The sequence below is a fragment of the Oncorhynchus clarkii genome, chromosome 20 (genome assembly GCF_045791955.1).
Source record: "Oncorhynchus clarkii lewisi isolate Uvic-CL-2024 chromosome 20, UVic_Ocla_1.0, whole genome shotgun sequence".
In the NCBI taxonomy this organism is placed as follows: Eukaryota; Metazoa; Chordata; class Actinopteri; order Salmoniformes; family Salmonidae; genus Oncorhynchus; species Oncorhynchus clarkii.
The window spans coordinates 4,793,890-4,816,384 of NC_092166.1; the positions used below are offsets into that span (position 1 = coordinate 4,793,890).

Here is a 22,495-nt window from a genome sequence, read left to right on the forward strand (position 1 = left end):
GGGAGAAAGATGACTAAAGAGATGTGTGAGGGAGAGAGATGACTAAAGAGAGGAGTGAGGGAGAGAGATGACTAAAGAGAGGAGTGAGGGAGAGAGTTGACGATGTACACAGAGGAGTGAGGGAGAGAGATGACTAAAGAGAGGAGTGAGGGAGAGAGATGACTAAAGAGAGGTGTGAGGGAGAGAGATGACTAAAGAGAGGTGTGAGGGAGAGAGATGACTAAAGAGAGGAGAGAGGGAGAGAGATGACTAAAGAGAGGAGTGAGGGAGAGAGATAACTAAAGAGAGGTGTGAGGGAAAGAGATGACTAAAGAGATTAGAGAGGGAGAGAGATGACTAAAGAGAGGAGAGAGGGAGAGAGATGACTAAAGAGAGGAGTGAGGGAGAGAGATGACTAAAGAGAGGAGTGAGGGAGAGAGATAACTAAAGAGAGGTGTGAGGGAAAGAGATGACTAAAGAGATTAGAGAGGGAGAGAGATGACTAAAGAGAGGAGAGAGGGAGAGATGACTAAAGAGAGGAGTGAGGGAGAGAGATGACTAAAGAGAGGAGTGAGGGAGAGAGATGACTAAAGAGAGGAGTGAGGGAGAGAGATGACTAAAGAGAGGAGTGAGGGAGAGAGATGACTAAAGAGAGGAGTGAGGGAGAGAGATGACTAAAGAGAGGAGTGAGGGAGAGAGTTGACGATGTACACAGAGGAGTGAGGGAGAGAGATGACTAAAGAGAGGAGTGAGGGAGAGAGATGACTAAAGAGAGGTGTGAGGGAGAGAGATGACTAAAGAGAGGTGTGAGGGAGAGAGATGACTAAAGAGAGGAGAGAGGGAGAGAGATGACTAAAGAGAGGAGTGAGGGAGAGAGTTGACGATTTACACAGAGGAGTGAGGGAGAAAGATGACTAAAGAGATGTGTGAGGAAGAGAGATGACTAAAGAGAGGAGTGAGGGAGAGAGATGACTAAAGAGAGGAGTGAGGGAGAGAGATGACTAAAGAGAGGAGTGAGGGAGAGAGTTGAAGATGTACACAGAGGAGTGAGGGAGAGAGATGACTAAAGAGAGGAGTGAGGGAGAGAGTTGACGATGTACACAGAGATGAGTGAGGGAGAGAGTTGACGATGTACACAGAGAGGACCACACTACTATTCAAAAGTTTTAGGGTCACTTAGAAATGTCCTTGTTTTTTTTCCATTAAAATAACATCAAATTGATGAGAAATACAGTGTAAACATTGTTCATGTTGTAAATGACTATTGCAGCTGGAAACGGCTGATTTTTTTAATGGAATATCTACAGAGGTCCATTATCAGCAACCATCACTCCTGTGTTCCAATGGCACTTTGTGTTAGCTAATTCAAGTTGATCATTTTAAAAGGCTAATTGATCATTAGAAAAACAGCTGAAAACTGTTGTCCTGATTAAAATAGCAATAAAACTGTCCTTCTTTAGACTAGTTAAGTATCTGGAGCATCAGCATTTGTGGGCAAAGGCTCAAAATGGCCAGAAACAAAGACCTTTCTTCTGAAACTAGTCAGTCTATGCTTGTTCTGAAAAATGAAGGCTATTCCATGCGATAAATTGCCAAGAAACTGAAGATCTCGTACAATGCTGTGTACTACTCCCTTCACAGAACAGCGCAAACTGGCCCTAACCAGAATAGAAAGGAGAGTGGGAGGCCCCGGTGCACAACTGAGCAAGATGACAAGTATATTAGATTGTCTAGTTTGAGAAACAGATGCCCCACAAGTCCTCAACTGGCAGCTTCATTAAACCCGCAAAACACCAGTCTCAACTTCAACAGTGAAGAGGTGACTCAGGGATGCTGAACTTCTAGGCAGAGTTGCAAAGAAAAAGCCATATCTCAGACTGGCCAATAAGAAGAAAAGATTTACTGAAAAAAATATTTACTGAAAAAATAAAAGAATACTGAGTTTTTTTTACAGAATCTGGTCAAAAACAATGTTGAATAAAACAATTTAAAAAAGTGGAAAGACAGTTGACTGTTTTTATAAAACATGTTGATGTATCAATAAGGTGATCCGCTGGTTAAATCAATGATACTAAGACACGTACTAAGATACTGCTAAGACCAGCTGTTGGTCAGCCTTAAAGGCCCAGGACAACAAAAATGTGATTTTTCTATGTTTTATATATATATATATATTTATTTCCAAACTATGGAATAATACTGTGGAAGTGTGAGAATGATGATGATAACGCCATTTTTCTTTGAGCAGACCGCCTGAAATGTCATCCTGTTTTGGAATACCCGATGACCTGTTATGGAATGCCTGATGATCTGTTTTGGAATGCCTGATGATCTGTTTTGGAATGCCTGATGACCTGTTTTGGAATGCCTGATGATCTGTTTTGGAATGCCTGATGACCTGTTTTGGAATGCCTGATGACCTGTTTTGGAATGCCTGATGATCTGTTTTGGAATGCCTGATGACCTGTTTTGGAATGCCTGATGACCTGTTTTGGAATGTCTGATGACCTGTTTTGGAATGCCTGATGACCTGTTTTGGAATGCCTGATGACCTGTTTTGGAATGCCTGATGACCTGTTTTGGAATGCCTGATGACCTGTTTTGGAATGCCTGATGACCTGTTTTGGAATGCCTGATGACCTGTTTTGGAATGCCTCATGACCTGTTTTGGAATGCCTGATGACCTGTTTTGGAATGTCTGATGACCTGTTTTGGAATGCCTGATGACCTGTTTTGGAATGCCTGATGACCTGTTTTGGAATGCCTCATGACCTGTTTTGGAATGCCTCATGACCTGTTTTGGAATGCCTGATGACCTGTTTTGGAATGTCTGATGACCTGTTTTGGAATGCCTGATGACCTGTTTTGGAATGCCTGATGACCTGTTTTGGAATGCCTCATGACCTGTTTTGGAATGCCTCATGACCTGTTTTGGAATGCCTCATGACCTGTTTTGGAATGCCTGATGACCTGGCTTGGGAGGTGAAGCTCGAGTCATGCCTCCTTACGAAACATGACCCGCCAAACCGCGCTTCTTAACACACCACCCGCTTAACCCGGAAGCCAGCCGCACCATTGTGTTAGAGGAAAACACGGTTCACCTGACGACCGAGGTGTGCCAGTAGACGCCCGGTCCGTCACAAGGAGTCGCTGGAGCACGATGAGCCAAGTATAGCCCCCCCGGCCAAACTCTCCCCTAACCCGGACGATGCTGGGCCAATTGTGTGCCGGTCACGGCCGGGTTGTGATACAGCCCCGGGATCGAACACGGGTCTGTAGTGATGCCTCTAGCACTGTGAAGCAGTGCCTTAGACCGCCGCGTCACTCGGGAGACCCTCACCATTTCAGTAAGTGTACTTAATTGTTACCCAGAAAGGATTTGATATTGAGATAAAAACAGCTGCATTGAACCTTTAAACATCCCTCGTTACGCCGACTGAAACTGACAAACTGAGGCATGTTTTCTTAGGACACGGCAAAACATATGACCACCCTTCCCACCTCGGCGTAAATGACAGGTAAATGATCAACCCAGTGCACCAGTTTTTACATGACAAAAATGTTAACCGACGTGCACCACCTTAGTGGCCGCCTTAGCACCAACCGAAAGTAGAGCCCGGGATGAGTTGACTTCTGACCTGCCGTGATGTCTAATGAACACACTACCACCATACGGAGGGAGACGGACCAGGATGAGATGACCTCTGACCTGCCGTACTCTATACTTACATGTTCTTTACTCTGTGGTAAAATAATGATAAAGTGGTGCAAACATGTTGTGGAAAACCACTGGGTTGTACGTCCATCAATCTTGATTAAAGTCATTTAACCGGATTAAAAGCCCAACTAAAACAGTGTGTGTTCCTGGAGGGGTGAAGGAGTAGAGCAGGAATCATCAACTACATTCAGCCACGGGCTGATTTTTTTTTCTTGAGCGGATGGGGGCGAGAACAAAATGAAACAATACGGCCCCAGGGGGTGTGAAATATGGCCAATATACCACGGCTAAGGGCACAGTCCTTAGCTGTGATCACACTGTGATCACACAGTCGTCCGGAACAGCTGATGCTCTCATGCATGCCTCAGTGTTGCTTGCCTCGAAGCGAGAGGAGGAGAGAAGGAGACCAGGAAAGAGGAGGAGACGGAGAGAGAAGAGGAGAGAAGGAGAGAAGGGGAGAGGAGAAGAGAGGGGTAGAGGAGGAGAGAAGAGGGAGAGGAGGAGAGGAGTAGATAGGGATAGAGGAGGAGATAGGGAGGGAGGAGATGGAGACCAGGAGAGAAGAGGTGAGGAGGAGGCTGGACAGTGGAAAATCAATCTTTCATTTTATTTCCAGCAATATGCTGTGTGGTGATTGGGGTCAGGGTGGAAGAAGACCTAGTGCTCTGTCTTGTACTTTACTACTGATTTCTCACTCACTCACTCACTCACTCACTCACTCACTCACTCACTCACTCACTCTCACACTCTCACACTCTCACACTCTCACACACACACACACACACACACACACACACACACACACACACACACACACACACACACACACACACACACACACACACACACACACACACACACACACCCACCCCAGTGATCTGTCTTATGTATTACTACCATGTTTGTGACTAATGACAACACCATTCAACAACCATCTGGGAAGTTGAAAAATCACCTTGGTAACCCACAGCCTCCCACTGTTCTTGTACAGATTGTGTGTGTGTGTGTGTGTGTGTGTATGGTGTGTGTGTGTTTGTTTGTGTGTCTATGGTGTGTTTGTGTGTGTTTGTGTGTGTACGGTGTGTTTGTGTGTGTTTGTGTGTGTACGGTGTGTGTGTGTGTGTGTGTGTGTGTGTGTGTGTATGGTGTGTGTGTGTGTGTGTGTGTGTGTGTGTGTGTGTGTATGTGTGTGGTGTGTGTTTGTGTCTGTACAGTGTGTTTCTGTGTGTACGGTGTGTGTGTGTGTGTGTGTGTATGATGCATGTGTGTGTGTGTGTATGTTTGTGTGTGTGTGTGTTTCTGTGTGTACGGTGTGTTTGTCTGTGTGTGCTTACTGCCATAGGTAGTAAGAGAGCAGTAGTAGCAGCACGTATTAGTTTGAGAATGATGGACAGAAGTTGGATGGCAGTTCAATCACTGTAATCAGTAATTATAGTGGGTAATATGGTGACTGTAGTTAAATCGCTTTGGGACGGTATTCAGACCTCTTGACTTTCAGGGGCTTGTAAACCATTACAGACTACAAAGGGAAGCACAGCCGCGAGCTGCCCAGTGACACAAGCCTACCAGATGAGCTAAATCACTTCTATGCTCGCTTCGAGGCAAGCAACACTGAGGCATGCAGGAGAGCATCAGCTGTTCTGGACGACTGTGTGATCACACTCTCCGTAGCCGACGTTCGTAAGACCTTTAAACAGGTGAACATTCACAAGGCTGCTGGGCCAGACGGATAACCAGGACGTGTGCTCCGGGCATGTGCTGACCAACTGGCAGGTGTCTTCACTGACATTTTCAACATGTTCCTGACTAAGTCTGTAATACCAACATGTTTCAAGCAGACCACCATAGTCCCTGTGCCCAAGAACACTTAGGCAACCTGCCTAAAGGACTACAGACCCGTAGCACACACATCCGTAGCCATGAAGTGCTTTGAAACGCTGGTAATGGCTCACATCAACACCATTATCCCAGAAACCCTAGACCCACTCCAATTTGCATACTGCCCAAACAGATCCACAGATGATGCAATCTCTGGACAAAAGGAACACCTTCCTGTGAATGCTATTCATTGACTACAGCTCAGAGTTGAACACCATAGTACCCTAAAAGCTCATCACTAAGCTAAGGATCCTGGGACTAAAGACCTTCCTCTGCAACTGGATCCTGGACTTTCTGACGGGCAACCCCTAGGTGGTGAGGGTAGGTAGCAACACATCTGTCACACTGATCCTCAACACTGGAGCCCCCCAGGGGTGTGTGCTCAGTCCCCTTTTGTACTCCCTGTTCACCCACGACCGCGTGGCCAGACACGACTCCAACACCATCATTAAGTTAGCAGATGACCGAAGTGTTAAGCCTGATCGCCTTGAGTCTTCTTGGGTATGACGCTACAAATTTAGCACACCTGTATATAGGGGATTCTCCCATTCTTCTCTGCAGATCGTCTCAAACTCTGTCAGGCTGGATGGGGAGTGTCACTGCACAGCTATTTTCAGGTCTCTCTCCAGAGATGTTCAATCGGGTTCAAGTCCGGGCTCTGGCTAGGCCAATCAAGAACATTCAGAGACTTGTCCCGAAGCCACTCCTGTGTTGTCTTGGCTGTGTGCTTAGGTTCGTTGTCCTGTTGGAAGATGAACCTTCACCACCAGTCTCAGGTCCGTAGCTCTCTGGAGCAGGTTTTCATCAAGGATCTCTCTGTAATTTCCTCCGCTAATCTTTCCCTTGATCCTGACTAGTCTCGCAGTTCCTGCCGCTGAAAAACATACCCACAGCATAAAGCTGTCATCACCATGCTTCACCGTAGGGATGGTGCCAAGTTTCCAACGGATGTGAAGCTTGTCATTCATGCTAAAAAGTTCAATCTTGGTTTCATCTTTCTCATGGTCAGAGTTCTTTAGGTGCCTCTTGGCAAACTCCAAGTGGGCTGTCATGTGCCTTTTACTGAGGAGTGGCTTCCGTTTGGCCACTCTATCATAAAGGTCTGATTGTTGGAGTGCTTCAGAGGCGGTTGTCCTTCTCTCATCTCCACAGAGGAACTCTGGAGCTCTGTCAGAGTGACCATTGTGTGTGTGTGTGTGTGTGTGTGTGTGTGTGTGTGTGTGTGTGTGTGTGTGTGTGTGTGTGTGTGTGTGTGTAGGGATGTTTTGGGTATGCGTGTTAATGTGTGTGTGGGTGTGTGTGTATGGATGTTTTGGGTATGCGTGTTTGTGTGTGTGTGTGTGTGTGTGTGTGTATGGATGTTTTGGGTATCTGTTGTAGGGATGTTTTGGGTATGTGTTGGAGGGATGTTTTGGGTATCTGTTGGAGGGATGTTTTGGGTATCTGTTGGAGGGATGTTTTGGGATGTTTGTAGGGATGTTTTAGGTATCTGTTGTAGGGATGTTTTGGGTATGTGTTGGAGGGATGTTTTGGGGATGTTTGTAGGGATGTTTTGGGTATGATGATCTTGATACAAACTTTTACAGATATACAAGACAGTATCTTGTCTGGCTGTATCACTGCCCAGCAACTGCACCGCCCACAACCGCTGGGCTCTCCAGAGAGTGGTGCGATCTGCCCAACGCATCACCGGGGGCACACTGCCTGCCCTCCAGGACACCCACACCACCCGATGTCACAGGAAGGCCAAAAATATCATAAAGGATATCAACCACCCGAGCCACTGCCTGTTTACCCCGTCATCATCCGGAAGGCGAGATCAGTACAGGTGCATCAAAGCTGGGACTGAGAGACTGAAAAACAGCTTCCATCTCAAGGCCATTAAACTGTTAAAATAGCCATCACTATCCGGCTACCACCCGGTTACTCAACCCTGCACCTTAGAGGCTGCTGCCCTATATACATAGACATAATTTTTACATACTGATTTACTCATCTCATATGTACAGTATATACTCCATTCTACTGTATTCTAGTCAATGCTACTCTGACATTGCTCATCCTAATATTCATATATTTCTTATTTCCATTCTTTTACTTTTAGATTTGTGTGTATTGCTGTGAATTGTTAGACATTACTGCACTGTTGGAGCTAGGAACACAAGCATTTAGTTAGATATTACTGCACTGTTGGAGCTAGGAACACAAGCATTTAGTTAGATATTACTGCACTGTTGGAGCTAGGAACACAAGGGTTTTGTTAGATATTACTGCCCTGTTGGAGCTAGGAACACAAGCATTTAGTTAGATATTACTGCACTGTTGGAGCTAGGAACACAAGGGTTTTGTTAGATATTACTGTACTGTTGGAGCTAGGAACACAAGCATTTCACTACAACCCGCAATAACATTTGCTCAGTATGTGACCAATAACATTTGCTCAGTATGTGACCAATAACATTTGCTCAGTATGTGACCAATAACATTTGCTAAATACGTGTATCTGACCAATAGCATTTGATTTGGATTTGATTAGCGACCGGGACGCCCCCCCATTGATTTTGTTAGTCACTCTCACTCGATATAATTATAGAAATATTTCTGTCAACCCTGGAAAAATGTGTAGATTTGCAGATAATTAACAATTCAAATGAAGTTCAGATGTTTTTTTGTGGCATCCCTGTCCTATATACTACTTTTGACCAGGGCCTGGTGGGTACAGACATTAATTGATTGTTGTTCTATTACTCAGATAACCTTCATCATCTCCTCCCTCTTCTCCTTCGCCTCCCCAATCCACAACACCAAACTCAATCTATTCTGCTTTTCTCTGCCTGAAAAAAAAAAAGTGCCTTTATTCAACCTTACCTCAAACAATAATAGGAAGTCAACGTTATCTGGAGCCCAGAGGTAGGAGTGACTCTCTATTCAGACCTCATGGCAACAATGGGATTAATTAGAAGAAAAAAACTGTCAAGCTCACCAAACTATTCCCTCGTCTATTCTCGTCGGAACAGATGGATCTGGTGAGTAGACAAGGCTCCGAGTCCCAAATGACACCCTATGTCCTGTTTAGTGCACTAGTTTTAACCAGAGCCCTATGGGCCCTGGAGTAGTGATCTATATAGGTAATAGGGAGCCATTTGGGATGCAGCCTATATACCTGGATTAGTAGGTAGAAGGCCATTGACGACAGGAGGGGGGCGGAGGACCTTTGTTTGTCCTCTGCTCTAACACTATCTATTTTCTTAACCGTTTTTCCACGCTTCAAATTGTATGCAGAAAGCCCTTATCCTTTTACATTGAAAATAAAGAACGGTTGGCAATGTTCTTGTTCCCATCCTGCTGAGCATGTATATATTATGAAACAAATGGCTCTCTCTACTTTGTGTCGACTGCTCTCTAAACGGACCTACATGGCGTTCCTACCTTGGTCCAGACACCAGCTCCATAGCCCTGATTCTGCCATCCTCAAGTCTCCATCTCTGGTCCTGCTCCATAGCCCTGGTTCTGCCCTCCTCAAGTCTCCATCTCTGGCCCTGTTCAGTAGCCCTGGTTCTGCTAGCCTCAAGTCTCCATCTCTGAACCAGGGCTCCATCTCTGGCCCTGCTCCGTAGCCCTGGTTCTGCCCTCCTCAAGTCTCCATCTCTGGCCCTGTTCAGTAGCCCTGGTTCTGCCATCCTCAAGACTCCATCTCTGGCCCTGTTCCGTAGCCGTGGTTCTGCCCTCCTCAAGTCTCCATCTCTGGCCCTGCTCCGTAGCCCTGGTTCTGCCCTCCTCAAGTCTCCATCTCTGGCCCTGTTCAGTAGCCCTGGTTCTGCCCTCCTCAAGTCTCCATCTCTGGCCCTGTTCAGTAGCCCTGGTTCTGCCCTACTCAAGTCTCCATCTCTGGCCCTGTTCAGTAGCCCTGGTTCTGCCCTACTCAAGTCTCCATCTCTGACCCTGTTCAGTAGCCCTGGTTCTGCCATCCTCAAGACTCCATGTCTGGCCCTGTTCCGTAGCCCTGGTTCTGCCATCCTCAAGTCTCCATCTCTGGCCCTGTTCAGTAGCCCTGGTTCTGCCATCCTCAAGACTTCACCTCTAACTCCTCTCCATTTCCCTGGTCCTGCCAGCCTCCAGTCTCCATCTCTAACTCCTCTCCATATCCCTGGTCCTGCCAGCCTCAAGTCTCAATCTCTAACTCCTCTCCACTTCCCTGGTCCTGCCAGCCTCAAGTCTCCATCTCTAACTCCTCTCCACTTCCCTGGTCATGCCAGCCTCAAGTCTCCATCTCTAACTCCTCTCCATATCCCTGGTCCTGCCAGCCTCAAGTCTCCATCTCTAACTCCTCTCCATATCCCTGGTCCTGCCAGCCTCAAGTCTCTGTCTCTAACTCCTCTCCATTTCCCTGGTCCTGCCAGCCTCCAGTCTCCATCTCTAACTCCTCTCCATATCCCTGGTCCTGCCAGCCTCCAGTCTCCATCTCTAACTCCTCTCCATATCCCTGGTCCTGCCAGCCTCCAGTCTCCATCTCTAACTCCTCTCCATCTGCGCTAGCCCACTACGCCACATTGGAATATAGTCTCATCTGGTTGGCTTTATATTTAACAATCTGTTGCTCTGTGTTTGCTACTAGCCACATGGGAACTTGGGACATGGTAAACATGCCGTGGTCCCTCATGGTAAACATGCCGTGGTCCCTCATGGTAAACATGCCGTGGTCCCTCATGGTAAACATGCCGTGGTCCCTGATGGTAAACACGCCGTGGTCCCTCATGGTAAACACTCCGTGGTCCCTCATGGTAAACATGCCGTGGTCCCTCATGGTAAACATGCCGTGGTCCCTCATGGTAAACACTCGTATAGTGTTTATGTGTAACACTGGGTCCATCCCTCCACTATAATTTTAGTTCCTTCTGGAACCTCTGACTCAGAGGGACCAGATAAACTGACGAACATCAGTGGTCATCGACAAAACTTCTGTCACGTGCTGACCTTAGTTCCTTTTTTATGTCTCTATTTTAGTTTGGTCAGGGCGTGAGTTGGGGTGGGCATTCTGCGTTTTGTGTTCTATGTTTTCTATTTCTATGTGTTTGACCTGGTATGGTTCCCAATCAGAGGCAGCTGTCAATCGTTTGAGAACCATACTTAGGCAGCCTGTTTTTCCCACTTGAGTTGTGGGTAGTTGTTTTCTGTCTCTACCAGACAGGACTGTTTCGGTTGTGCTTTTGTTTACGTTGTGTTTCAGCGTTCAGTTATTGAATACGTTTAACACGGACACCTCACCACGCTGTGCTTTGGTCCTCTTCTCCTTCAACCAACGAAAACCGTTACCACTTCAGAGTTTCTCATTGTAGGTCGTCCTCCACGGAGGACATGTTTCTGCTGTACAAATCAAATGCACTTCTGAAAAGCACTAACATACTGCTGCGTTATCCAGAATGCTACCTGAAATGGATTGAATCTAGAGCGTAGATTCTATAAATTGGAATGTGCTGACACCAACATGCTCTGAGGGGAATGTTTAGCTGGTATTGGGATAACTTCTGAGGGGAATGTTTAGCTGGTATTGGGATAACTTCTGAGGGGAATGTTTAGCTGGTATAGGGATAACTTCTGAGGGGAATGTTTAGCTGGTAAAGGAATAACTTCTGACTGAAACGTTTAGCTGGTATTGGGATAACTTCTGAGGGGATTGTTTAGCTGGTATTGGGATAACTTCTGAGGGGAATGTTTAGCTGGTATAGGGATAACTTCTGAGGGGATTGTTTAGCTGGTATTGGGATAACTTCTGAGGGGAATGTTTAGCTGGTATTGGGATAACTTCTGACTGAAACGTTTAGCTGGTATTGGGATAACTTCTGAGGGGATTGTTTAGCTGGTATTGGGATAACTTCTGAGGGGAATGTTTAGCTGGTATTGGGATAACTTCTGAGGGGAATGTTTAGCTGGTATTGGGATAACTTCTGAGGGGAATGTTTAGCTGGTATAGGGATAACTTCTCAGGTCGAATGTTTAACTGCTTCTCAGCCTCGAGTGGTTGAAAATAACTTTATGCTGCAAAACACTGTGATATCCTGTTGCTGTAATGCACTACCCCCCCCCCCTGCCAGGATGGGACCACAGAAACAGTATTACTACAACAGACATTCACATTCAAGTCAATGTTCCATGATGGATGAAGCGGAGGGCAGTATTTCAGTCCTGTTGCTGTAATGCACGACCCCCTGCTATGAGCGGAAAGCCACCTGATGGCAGGGCTAGTCGGAAGGTACACTTATCCTGCATGGATGGATTTGATGTGGTAAACAACTTCACACTGGTTCAGATGTAACAGCTAGACCTGGGGCCCGTTGGTTATATTGTACAGGACTAAGCTAAATCAGTGTATTCACACGTTTATTTATCCAGCTAGGCTAGTTGACAACAAGTTCGCATTTACAATTGAGACCTGGCCAAGATAAAGCACAGCAGTTCGACACATACAACAACACAGAGTTACACATGGAGTAAACAAACGTACAGTCAATAATACAATAGAAGAAGTCTATATACAGTGTGTGCAAATGAGGTAAGATAAGGGAGGTAAGGCAATAAACAGGCCATAGTGACGAAGTAATTACAACATACCAATTAAACACTGGAGTGAATAGATGTGAAGAAGATGTGCAAGTAGAGACACTGGGGTGCAAAGGAGCAAGATAAATAAATAAATACAGTATTGGGATGAGGTAGTTGGATGGGCTTTTTACAGATGGGCTTTTTACAGATGGGCTATGTACAGGTGCAATGATCTGTGCGCTGCTCTGACAGCTGGTGCTTAAAGCTAGTGAGGGAGATAAGTGTTTCCAGTTTCAGAGATTTTTGCAGTTCGTTCCAATCATTGGCAGCAGAGAACTGGAAGGAAAGACAACCAAAGGAGGAATTGGCTTTGGGGGTGACCAGTGAGATATACCTGCTGGAGCGCGTGCTATGAGTGGGTGAGGCTATGGTGACCAGTGAGCTGAGAAAAGCCGGGGCTTTACCTAGCAAAGACTTATAGATGACCTGGAGCCAGTGGGTTTGGCAACAAGTATGAAGCGAGGGCCAGCCAACGAGAGCGTACAGGTCGCAGTGGTGGGTAGTATTTGGGGCTTTGGTGGCAAAACGGATGGCACTGTGATAGACTGCATCCAATTTGTTGAGTAGAGTGTTGGAGGCTATTTTGTAGATGACATCGCCGAAGTCGAGGATCGGTAGGATGGTCAATTTTACAAGGGTAGTTTGGCAGCATGAGTGAAGGATGATTTGTTGCGAAATAGGAAGTCGATTCTAGATTTAATTTTGGATTGGAGATGCTTAATGTGAGTCTGGAAGGAGAGTCAGAGTAGTGATGCTGGACGGGCGGCCAGGTGCAGGCAGTGATCGGTTGAAGACTATGCATTTAGTTTTACTTGTATTTGAGAGCAGTTGGAGGCCACGGAAGGAGAGTTGTATGGCATTGAAGCTCATCTGGAGGCTAGTTAACACAGTGTCCAAAGAAGGACTAGAAGTATACAGAATGTTTACATGACAGGTACATATGTGACAGCTAGACCTGGGCCAATTGGGTTCTACTGTACGGGGGACCAAACTAAATCAGTGTATTCACATATTCACAGGTTCAGATGTAACAGCAGTGGGCCTGAATTGAGCTACATTTAGAAGTAGTTGAATTGAACTCAAGGTCAACACTAAAATGAGCAGCATGTTGGTTGTAAAGACCGGTAAGGGGACATACAGTAAGACGGTGGTGATTTCATGAATGGCCCTATACAGAGAGACCAAGGACAAAAGAGATCTACGCACAATGTCTTCCAGTTTCAACATGATTGTACATCCACTAGAGGTACACAGTGAGAGAAGAAGAAAAAAAAAAGCAATCAGAAAATCCTTGGGAATATCTTTTGGAGTCCTCTAAGAAAATATATTAAAAACATGGATTCCGGGGAGGAAGAACAGTCCCTTCGGTTTCATTCAAATTGGTTTCATCCTTGTATTATTCATTCCCTATTTCTCAAAAGATTGAAATAACATGTATTTTTGTCACTAGAAACATTACTCAATGTATAATGAAGTGCCCAAGTAGCAATGATTATGAATAATGACAAAGGACGAACAGACGCAGTGACATAAAGTGCAGACAGGGAGGGTTGAGGGAGGGAGGGGTGGAGGGAGGGTGGAGGGAGAGAGGGAGGGAAGGGCGGAGGGAAGGGTGGAGGGAGGGAGGGAGGGAGGGAGGGAGGGAGGGAGGGAGGGGCGGAGGGAGGAGGGAAGGAGGGAGGGAGGGGCGGAGGGAGGAGGGAAGGGTGGAGGGAAGGGTGGAGGGAGGAGGGAAGGGCGGGGGGAAGGGTGGAGGGAGGAATGAAGGATGGAGGGAAGGGTGGAGGGAGGAGGGAAGGGTGGAGGGAAGGGTGGAGGGAAGGGCGGATGGAAGGGTGGTGGGAAGGGTGGAGGGAAGGGTGGAGGGAGAGAGGGAGGGGCGGAGGGAAGGGTGGAGGGAGGAGTGAGGGGCGGAGGGAAGGGCGGAGGGAGGAAGGAAGGGTGGAAGGAGGAGGGAAGGGTGGACGGAAGGGAGGAGGGAAGGGGGGAGGGAGAGAGGGAGGGGCAGAGGGAAGGGCAGAGGGAAGGGCGGAGGGAGGAGGGAGGGGCAGAGGGAAGGGCGGAGGGAGGAAGGAAGGGTGGAGGGAGGAGGGAAGGGTGGAGGGAGGAGGGAAGGGTGGAGGGAAGGGTGGAGGGAGGAGGGAAGGGTGGAGGGAAGGGTGGAGGGAGAGGGAGAGTGAGGGGCGGAGGGAAGGGCGGAAGGGAGGAAGGAAGGGTGGAGGGAGGAGCGGAGGGAAGGGTGGAGGAAGGGAGGGAGGGGCGGAGGGAAGGGTGGAGGGAGGGGAGGAAGGGAAGGTGGAGGGAGGGGAGGGAGGAAGGGAGGGTGGAGGGAGGGGAGGAAGGGAGGGTGGAGGGAGGGAGGGGCGGAGGGAAGGAGAGAAGGAGGGAGTGAGGAGGGAGAGACGGAGGGAGGGAGGGAAGGGTGGAGGGAGGGCAGGGAGGGAGGGAAGGGTGGAGGGAGGGAAGGAGGGAGGGAGGGAGGGAAGGGTGGAGGGAGGGAGGGAGGAGGGAGGGAGGGAGGGAGGGAAGGAAGGGTGGAGGGAGGAGGGAAGGGTGGAGGGAAGGGTGGAGGGAGGAGGGAAGGGTGGAGGGAAGGGTGGAGGGAGAGAGGGAGGGGCGGAGGGAAGGGCGGAGGGAAGGGTGAAGGGAGGAGGGAGGGGCGGAGGGAAGGGCGGAGGGAGGAAGGAAGGGTGGAAGGAGGAGGGAAGGGTGGAAGGAAGGGAGGAGGGAAGGGTGGAGGGAGAGAGGGAAGGAGGGGCAGAGGGAGGGAGGGAGGTTCCATTCTGGAACTGAAGGTTTATGAAAAATGCCCCTCTAGTAATTTAATAGGATCTCTACGGTTCAGACAAATCAGTACACTTGGTCCACCGGCTCGGAGTGAAGGTTCGAGCATGTGTGTGTGTGTGTGTGTGTGTGTGTGTGTGTGTGTGTGTGTGTACGTGCAGGTTCTTGTGTTTAGTATACAACTTTTTTTTAGGACTCACCAGCACACTTGGTCCTGGCCCTGAGAGGAGGCCCGGGGGCCCCAGTCCCTCCATCCAGGGGCCTGGTCAACAGCACACTGATCTCATAGTCTGTGTCTGGTGTCAGGTGACCTATCTTATGGGTGGTCTTGTCCACAGGCTGCAGGTCATACATGGTCCCTGACACCGTACGGTACTCCACCTGGGAAAAGGGTTGGAAGTGATGTCCCAGGGATGTCCAATACAGGTCCAACACACTTGATTTAATTAAGCCACTCATCATCAAGTGTCTGATGACTGGAATCATGCAAAAACAAATGTGCATCTCTTTGGTTCCACAGGACCAGTTATGGTGAATACTGCTATAGACACTATGGTGAATACTGCTATAAACACTATGGTGAATACCTGTATAAACACTATGGTGAATACTGCTATAGACACTATGGTGAATACTGCTATAAACACTATGGTGAATACCTGTATAAACACTATGGTGAATACTGCTATAGACACTATGGTGAATACCTGTATAAACACTATGGTGAATACTGCTATTGACACTATGGTGAATACTGCTATAGACACTATGGTGAATACCTGTATAAACACTATGGTGAATACTGCTATAGACACTATGGTGAATACTGCTATAAACACTATGGTGAATACTGCTATAGACACTATGGTGAATACTGCTATAAACACTATGGTGAATACCTGTATAAACACTATGGTGAATCCTGCTATAGACACTATGGTGAATACTGCTATAGACACTATGGTGAATACTGCTATAAACACTATGGTGAATACTGCTATAGACACTATGGTGAATACTGCTATAGACACTATGGTGAATACCTGTATAAACACTATGGTGAATACTGCTATAAACACTATGGTGAATACTGCTATAAACACTATGGTGAATACTGCTATAGACACTATGGTGAATACTGCTATAGACACTATGGTGAATACTGCTATAAACACTATGGTGAATACTGCTATAGACACTATGGTGAATACTGCTATAAACACTATGGTGAATACTGCTATAGACACTATGGTGAATACTGCTATAAACACTATGGTGAATACCTGTATAAACACTATGGTGAATACTGCTATAAACACTATGGTGAATACCTGTATAAACACTATGGTGAATACTGCTATAAACACTATGGTGAATACTGCTATAGACACTATGGTGCAATGCATCAGATTATTGTTTACTCATTATGTATGGTTCCATTCCAAATTTCACCCTATCCCGTATAAAGTGTACTTCTTTTGGCCGTAGGCACACTGAAGTAGTACACAATGTAGAGAATGAAGGTGCATTCTGGGACGCGGCCAATCTGTCCCTATTTAAACCAAACCATTAGTAAATATAAATACCTCTCGGTCGATGATTGGACCGTCTCCGTTGATGGAGTTAGCGTTAAGCTGGACCCAAAGGTAGGTGGCGCCGACCGCCGTGAGCTGGGGGGGAGCGATGGGCACCGGGGGCTCTGGGGCGGACGGAAGAAGACGAGATCTGAGTAACAGTACGATAATAAAGTGCAGGAAACATCGTAGACAATGGATGCTAAACTTTTAAGCTCTCAAGTTGAAACACAACAAACATAATGGAAATTGTACAGTTGCCCCCCCCCCCCCCCCTCCCCAAAAGCTCACTAATAGAATAAGCATGTCTGTAGTCATTACCAAGGAACATACACAACTTATTCAATGAAGGGATTAAGATGTTTCATGTTCAAATTTTACCTTCTCAGACTTCAACACAAAATCACTATACTGGGAATTATACCACAACACTCATGACCTAAACACATCATCAACTTAATCCATAAAACAACCCATTATCCCCTTAAATATATTTACTGCTAGTTTTTATCTCAGAGGGCTATTCCAATTCAATTATTCCAATTAAACAAACACAGTCAGAGAAATATATATATATATATATATATATATATATATATGCATACTACTGTACTGTTAGGAGATAGGAACATAAGCATTTCACTAAACCCGCGATAACAAAATGTGTACGCGACTAATAACATTTTATGTAACTCATCTAACACACACAATATACTCCCAGTGCTCCGGTCTGGCACCCTAATCCCTATGTAGTGCCCAACTTTTGACCATGGCCTATAGGGATCATCTAACTCATCTAACACACACAATATACTCCCAGTGCTCCGGTCTGGCACCCTAATCCCTATGTAGTGCCCAACTTTTGACCATGGCCTATAGGGATCTAATAGGGCCTCTGGTCAAAGGTCGTGCACTATATAGAGAATAGGGTGCCTTTTGGTACACACTCATACACTATTCCAAGTACCCTGTTTTCCTCCTGGGTTTTAACCTCCAGTATAGACTGGTTCAGTGTCTGAGAGACTGGGTTTTAACCTCCAGTATAGACTGGTTCAGTGTCTGAGAGACTGGGTTTTAACCTCCAGTATAGACTGGAGAGGAGAAGTGTGTGGATTAGCTGTTTCGTTATAGGTGATGTTTGACTCGCAGGGTGGACGCTGGGGATTATATGGTTTTACAGGCCTAGTCTCCCAGGTCAGAGGTCAGAGTGGGACAACCATCTGTAGAGTACAGTCATGGTGTGTAGACCTACTTCTACCTTGCGACCAACACCCAATAATAAGACACTCCTCAGCCCTGCGTAGAACGGTATGCTATCCGTCTATCTGTCCTTAATCGACATCCACGTCTTCGGCGCCTGGGGAACAGTGGGTTAACTGCCTTGTTCAGGGGTAGAATGACAGATTGTTACCTTGTCCACGCCTCTGACTGTCTGCATCTTAAATGACAACCTATTTTCTCATACAGTGCTCTACTTTGACCTCAGTAACACGGAACTGCAACATAGAGCTGCAACATAGAGCTGCAACATAGAGCTGCAACATAGAGCTGCAAAATAGAGCTGCGACATAGAGCTGTAACATAGAGCTGCAACATAGAGCTGCAACATAGAGCTGCAACATAGAGCTGCAACATAGATTTGCAACCACCTGCAATCTCCTTTGCACCCCAGTAGCTCTACTTGCACATTCATCTTCTGTACATCCTACCATTCCAGTGTTTAATTGCTATATTGTAATTACTTTGCCACCATGGCCTATTTATTGCCTTACCTCTTATCTCACCTCATTTGCACATGCTGTATATAGATGTTTCTACTGTGTTATTTACTGTATGTTTTGTTTATTCCATGTGTAACTCTGTGTTGTTGTATGTGTCGAACTGCTTTGCTTTATCTTGGCCAGGTCTCAGTTGTAAACAAGAACTTGTTCTCAAATTGCCTACCTGGCTAAATCAAAGGTCAAAAAAACAAAAAAACAAACCTAGAGCTGTAAAACAAACTTGTGAGAATTGTATTTAAACTCCCCGCTCGTACTCATCAGGAAGGCATTTTAATCAGCTAAACTGGCTATCTGTAGAAAAAATAAATAAAAAAATTCAACATGGTCTGGTTCATAGAATTATTACTGACTCAGCCCCCAGGTACACACCTAATTATTTAACTTATATTAGAGATGTCCACCAACACGGCACCAGAGCCAGACTCTGATATCGCCTGTTTTAAATGGAAGAGTCTATCTGGTAAGAACACATTTTTACATACCAGCAGTGTTGAGTGGAACAAACCACCGGAGCAACTCTGTCACGTATACTCGCTCGAGGTCGTCAGGCTGTTCATTATTATGCACACATGTCACCGTCGTTACGCGCATCAGCGCCTCATCGCTCACCTGGACTCCATCACTTGCCTGATTACCTTCCCTATAACTGTCACTCCCTTTGGTTCTTTCCCCAGGCGTTATTGACTCTGTGTTTCATGGATGTACGCTTCTCGTGTTTCTTGTATTGTTCCATGTTTTTTTATTAATTAAATATTCACTCCCTGTACTTGATTTCCTACTCCTAGTCCTACGGACTATCTTCTGTATACCAACCCTACCTTGTCACAACACAGCGGATTATCTGAAACGCATTAAGAAGGAAAGGAATTCCACAAATTAACCTTTTAGCAAAGGCACAGCTGTTAATTGAAATGCATTCCAGGTGACTACCTCGTGAAGCTGGTTGAGAGAATGCCAAGAGTGTGCAAAGCTGTCATCAAGACAAAGGGTGGCTACTTTGAAGAATCTCAAAAATGAAATATATTTTGATTTGTTTAACACTTTTTTGGTTACTACATATTTCCATATGTTTTATTTTATCATGTTGATGTCTTCACTAGTATTCCACAAATGTAAAAATAAAGAAAAACACTGGGATGAGTAGGTGTATGCAAACTTTTGACTGGTACTGTATGTAAATAAGGTGTTTCTAAAAATCTGTTTTCTCTGTGTCATTATGTTTGTGTGTAGATTGATGAGGATTTTTATGATGTATTGTATAGACACTCTGTCCCCAAGACACTTGTACTAAAAAACAGTCTGTGCCAAAGCAACAGCTTTAGACATGACCTAACTTTTGTCATTAAATCTTTGAACCTATACCTTACTATGTACTGTGGTTTCCATACAATACATTACAGATGTAGGCTCTTTATTTGAGACAGTTTACTAAAAATAATCCTGCAGCAACAGGAAATGTGAATTATTATGTTAATTATAATTAATGGACATTTTTGTTGGGTTGATCCTTTTTTGGGAAAATCAAGTCTGACATTTAAAAATGGAAATTACAAACTTCAGAAGCCTTTTTAAATGTTCTCAACAGGGTGATCAAGTTATGATCCTACATCTGTAGACTCAATAAATAACTAGCCAGTCATTCACCTAGCCAGTCAGGCATAGTCCAGGACACCTGCTATAAGTGAGGACACTCACGACCATTACATCTGACACTCCCACCACACAAGCATAGTTCAGGGCACCTGCTATGAGCGAGGACCCCAACTGCCCTCACACCCCAATGGATTCATACATGATGACTCACAATCATTCTGTCACAGACATCCCTGCAAACCCGGGAACATTCTCAAAACATTAGCGAACATTCACATTAAGTCCTAGTTAGGGTTTTAGCTAACATTAGGATGATAACGTCCTACAAACATTCCAATAATATATTTTCTTCTAAGATAATGTTTGAAATGAATATCCTTTAACTTGATGTTGTCCTAACATTCACTAAACATTGTTCACAACATCTAATAAAAAAGACCACAGAACATTCCGTTAAGGTTCTCATTCGGTTAACAGTGTCTTCAGAGACTATTCACAAATTCGTTTTTTACAAATGAATTAAAAAGGAAAAAGGTGAAATGTATTGAGTCAATATTCAACCCCTTTTGTTATGGAAAGTCTAAATGTCCATAACAAGTCACAATAATTTGAATGGACTTACTCTGTGTGCAATAATAGTGTTCAATAATAGTGTTTAATAATAGTGTTCAATAATAGTGTTCAATAATAGTGTTTAATAATAGTGTTCAATAATAGTGTTCTATAATAATGTTTAATAATAGTGTTCAATAATAGTGTTCAATAATAATGTTTAATAATAGTGTTTAATAATAGTGTTCAATAATAGTGTTCAATAATAGTGTTCAATAATAGTGTTCAATAATAGTGTTTAATAATAGTGTTCAATAATAGTGTTCAATAATAGTGTTCAATAATAGTGTTTAATAATAGTGTTTAATAATAGTGTTTAATAATAGTGTTCAATAATAGTGTTCAATAATAGTGTTCAATAATAGTGTTCAATAATAGTGTTTAATAATAGTGTTCAATAATAGTGTTCAATAATAGTGTTTAATAATAGTGTTCAATAATAGTGTTCAATAATAGTGTAACATCGGGTGAATGTTGTTTTTTTTGCACCCTAAAATAAACATTGTATGAACATCTGCACAACTGGACAGTTTTTTTGTGTTTTGGGAACATATATTTTGTGATGTCCCTACGATGTTCCCACCAAACTGTTCCATAAACCTAATGTTCCCAGAGACACAACCATTCTGGGAACCTTTAAAAGAACATAAAAAAAATGTGTTCTGGGAACATTCTTGCAAAATCAGGCGAATGTTTTAGACAAACATTTTATAATCATAACCACAACTGGACAGTTTTGGTGTTATGAGAACATTTGCCGCAACCTAACACATGTTCTGGGAGCTTTCACAGAACCAATTTTGGTTTGCTGGGATGTCACAGGGCCAATTAAACATGAACAGCAAGACAAGGACTTGTTAACTTTAACCAAACCCTGTTACCAGGTAACTATATAGAGGGGAGGGATATCTGAGAGAGAGAGAGAGAGAGAGAGTGAGTGTGAGTGTGAGTGTGTGTGTGTCCATGAAGTGTAGAGGGCTATCTGTGGAACTCAATGAATGAAACAGGGGAGAGACATGTCAGTAGGTAGCTCCTGAAACATCCTATAGATCCAATAGGTAGCTCCTAAAACATCCTAGGTAGCTCCTAATACATCCTGTAGATCCAATAGGTAGCTCCTGAAACATCCTATAGATCCAATAGGTAGCTCCTCAAACATCCCATAGATCCAATATGTAGCTCCTCAAACATCCTGTAGATCCAATAGGTAGCTCCTCAAACATCCCATAGATCCAATAGGTAGCTCATAAAACATCCTATAGATCCAATAGGTAGCTCCTGAAACATCCTATAGATCCAATAGGTAGCTCCTAAAACATCCTATAGATCCAATAGGTAGCTCCTAAAACATCCTATAGATCCAATATGTAGCTCCTCAAACATCCTAAAGATCCAATAGGTAGCTCCTCAAACATCCTATAGATCTAATATGTAGCTCCTCAAACATCCTATAGATCCAATAGGTAGCTCCTCAAACATCCTAAAGATCCAATAGGTAGCTCCTCAAACATCCTATAGATCCAATAGGTAGCTCCTAAAACATCCTATAGATCCAATAGGTAGCTCCTAAAACATCCTATAGATCCAATAGGTAGCTCCTCAAACATCCTATAGATCCAATAGGTAGCTCCTAAAACATCATATAGATCCAATAGGTAGCTCCTCAAACATCCTATAGATCCAATAGGTAGCTCCTCAAACATCCTATAGATCCAATAGGTAGCTCCTAAAACATCCTATAGATCCAATAGGTAGCTCCTCAAACATCCTATAGATCCAATAGGTAGCTCCTAAAACATCCTATAGATCCAATAGGTAGCTCCTCAAACATCCTATAGATCCAATAGGTAGCTCCTAAAACATCCTATAGATCCAATAGGTAGCTCCTAAAACATCCTATAGATCCAATAGGTTATTATTATTCCTCCTCCACCACACTTTGAAGTTGGCACTATGCATTGGGGCAGGTAGCGTTA

At 44.8% G+C, this 22,495-nt stretch overlaps 1 protein-coding gene across 1 annotated transcript in view; it reads right to left on the minus strand.

Moving 5' to 3' along the window:
• Positions 1 to 22,495, minus strand: part of LOC139375798 (receptor-type tyrosine-protein phosphatase mu-like) — a 418,014-nt gene that overhangs the window by 285,277 nt on the left and 110,242 nt on the right. The window contains exons 6-7 of the mRNA XM_071117668.1: positions 16,546 to 16,658; positions 15,160 to 15,340 (exon numbers count right to left, since the gene is read on the minus strand). Of these exons, the coding sequence (XP_070973769.1) occupies positions 15,160 to 15,340; positions 16,546 to 16,658 (294 nt within the window). The remainder of the gene's footprint in view (positions 1 to 15,159; positions 15,341 to 16,545; positions 16,659 to 22,495) is intronic.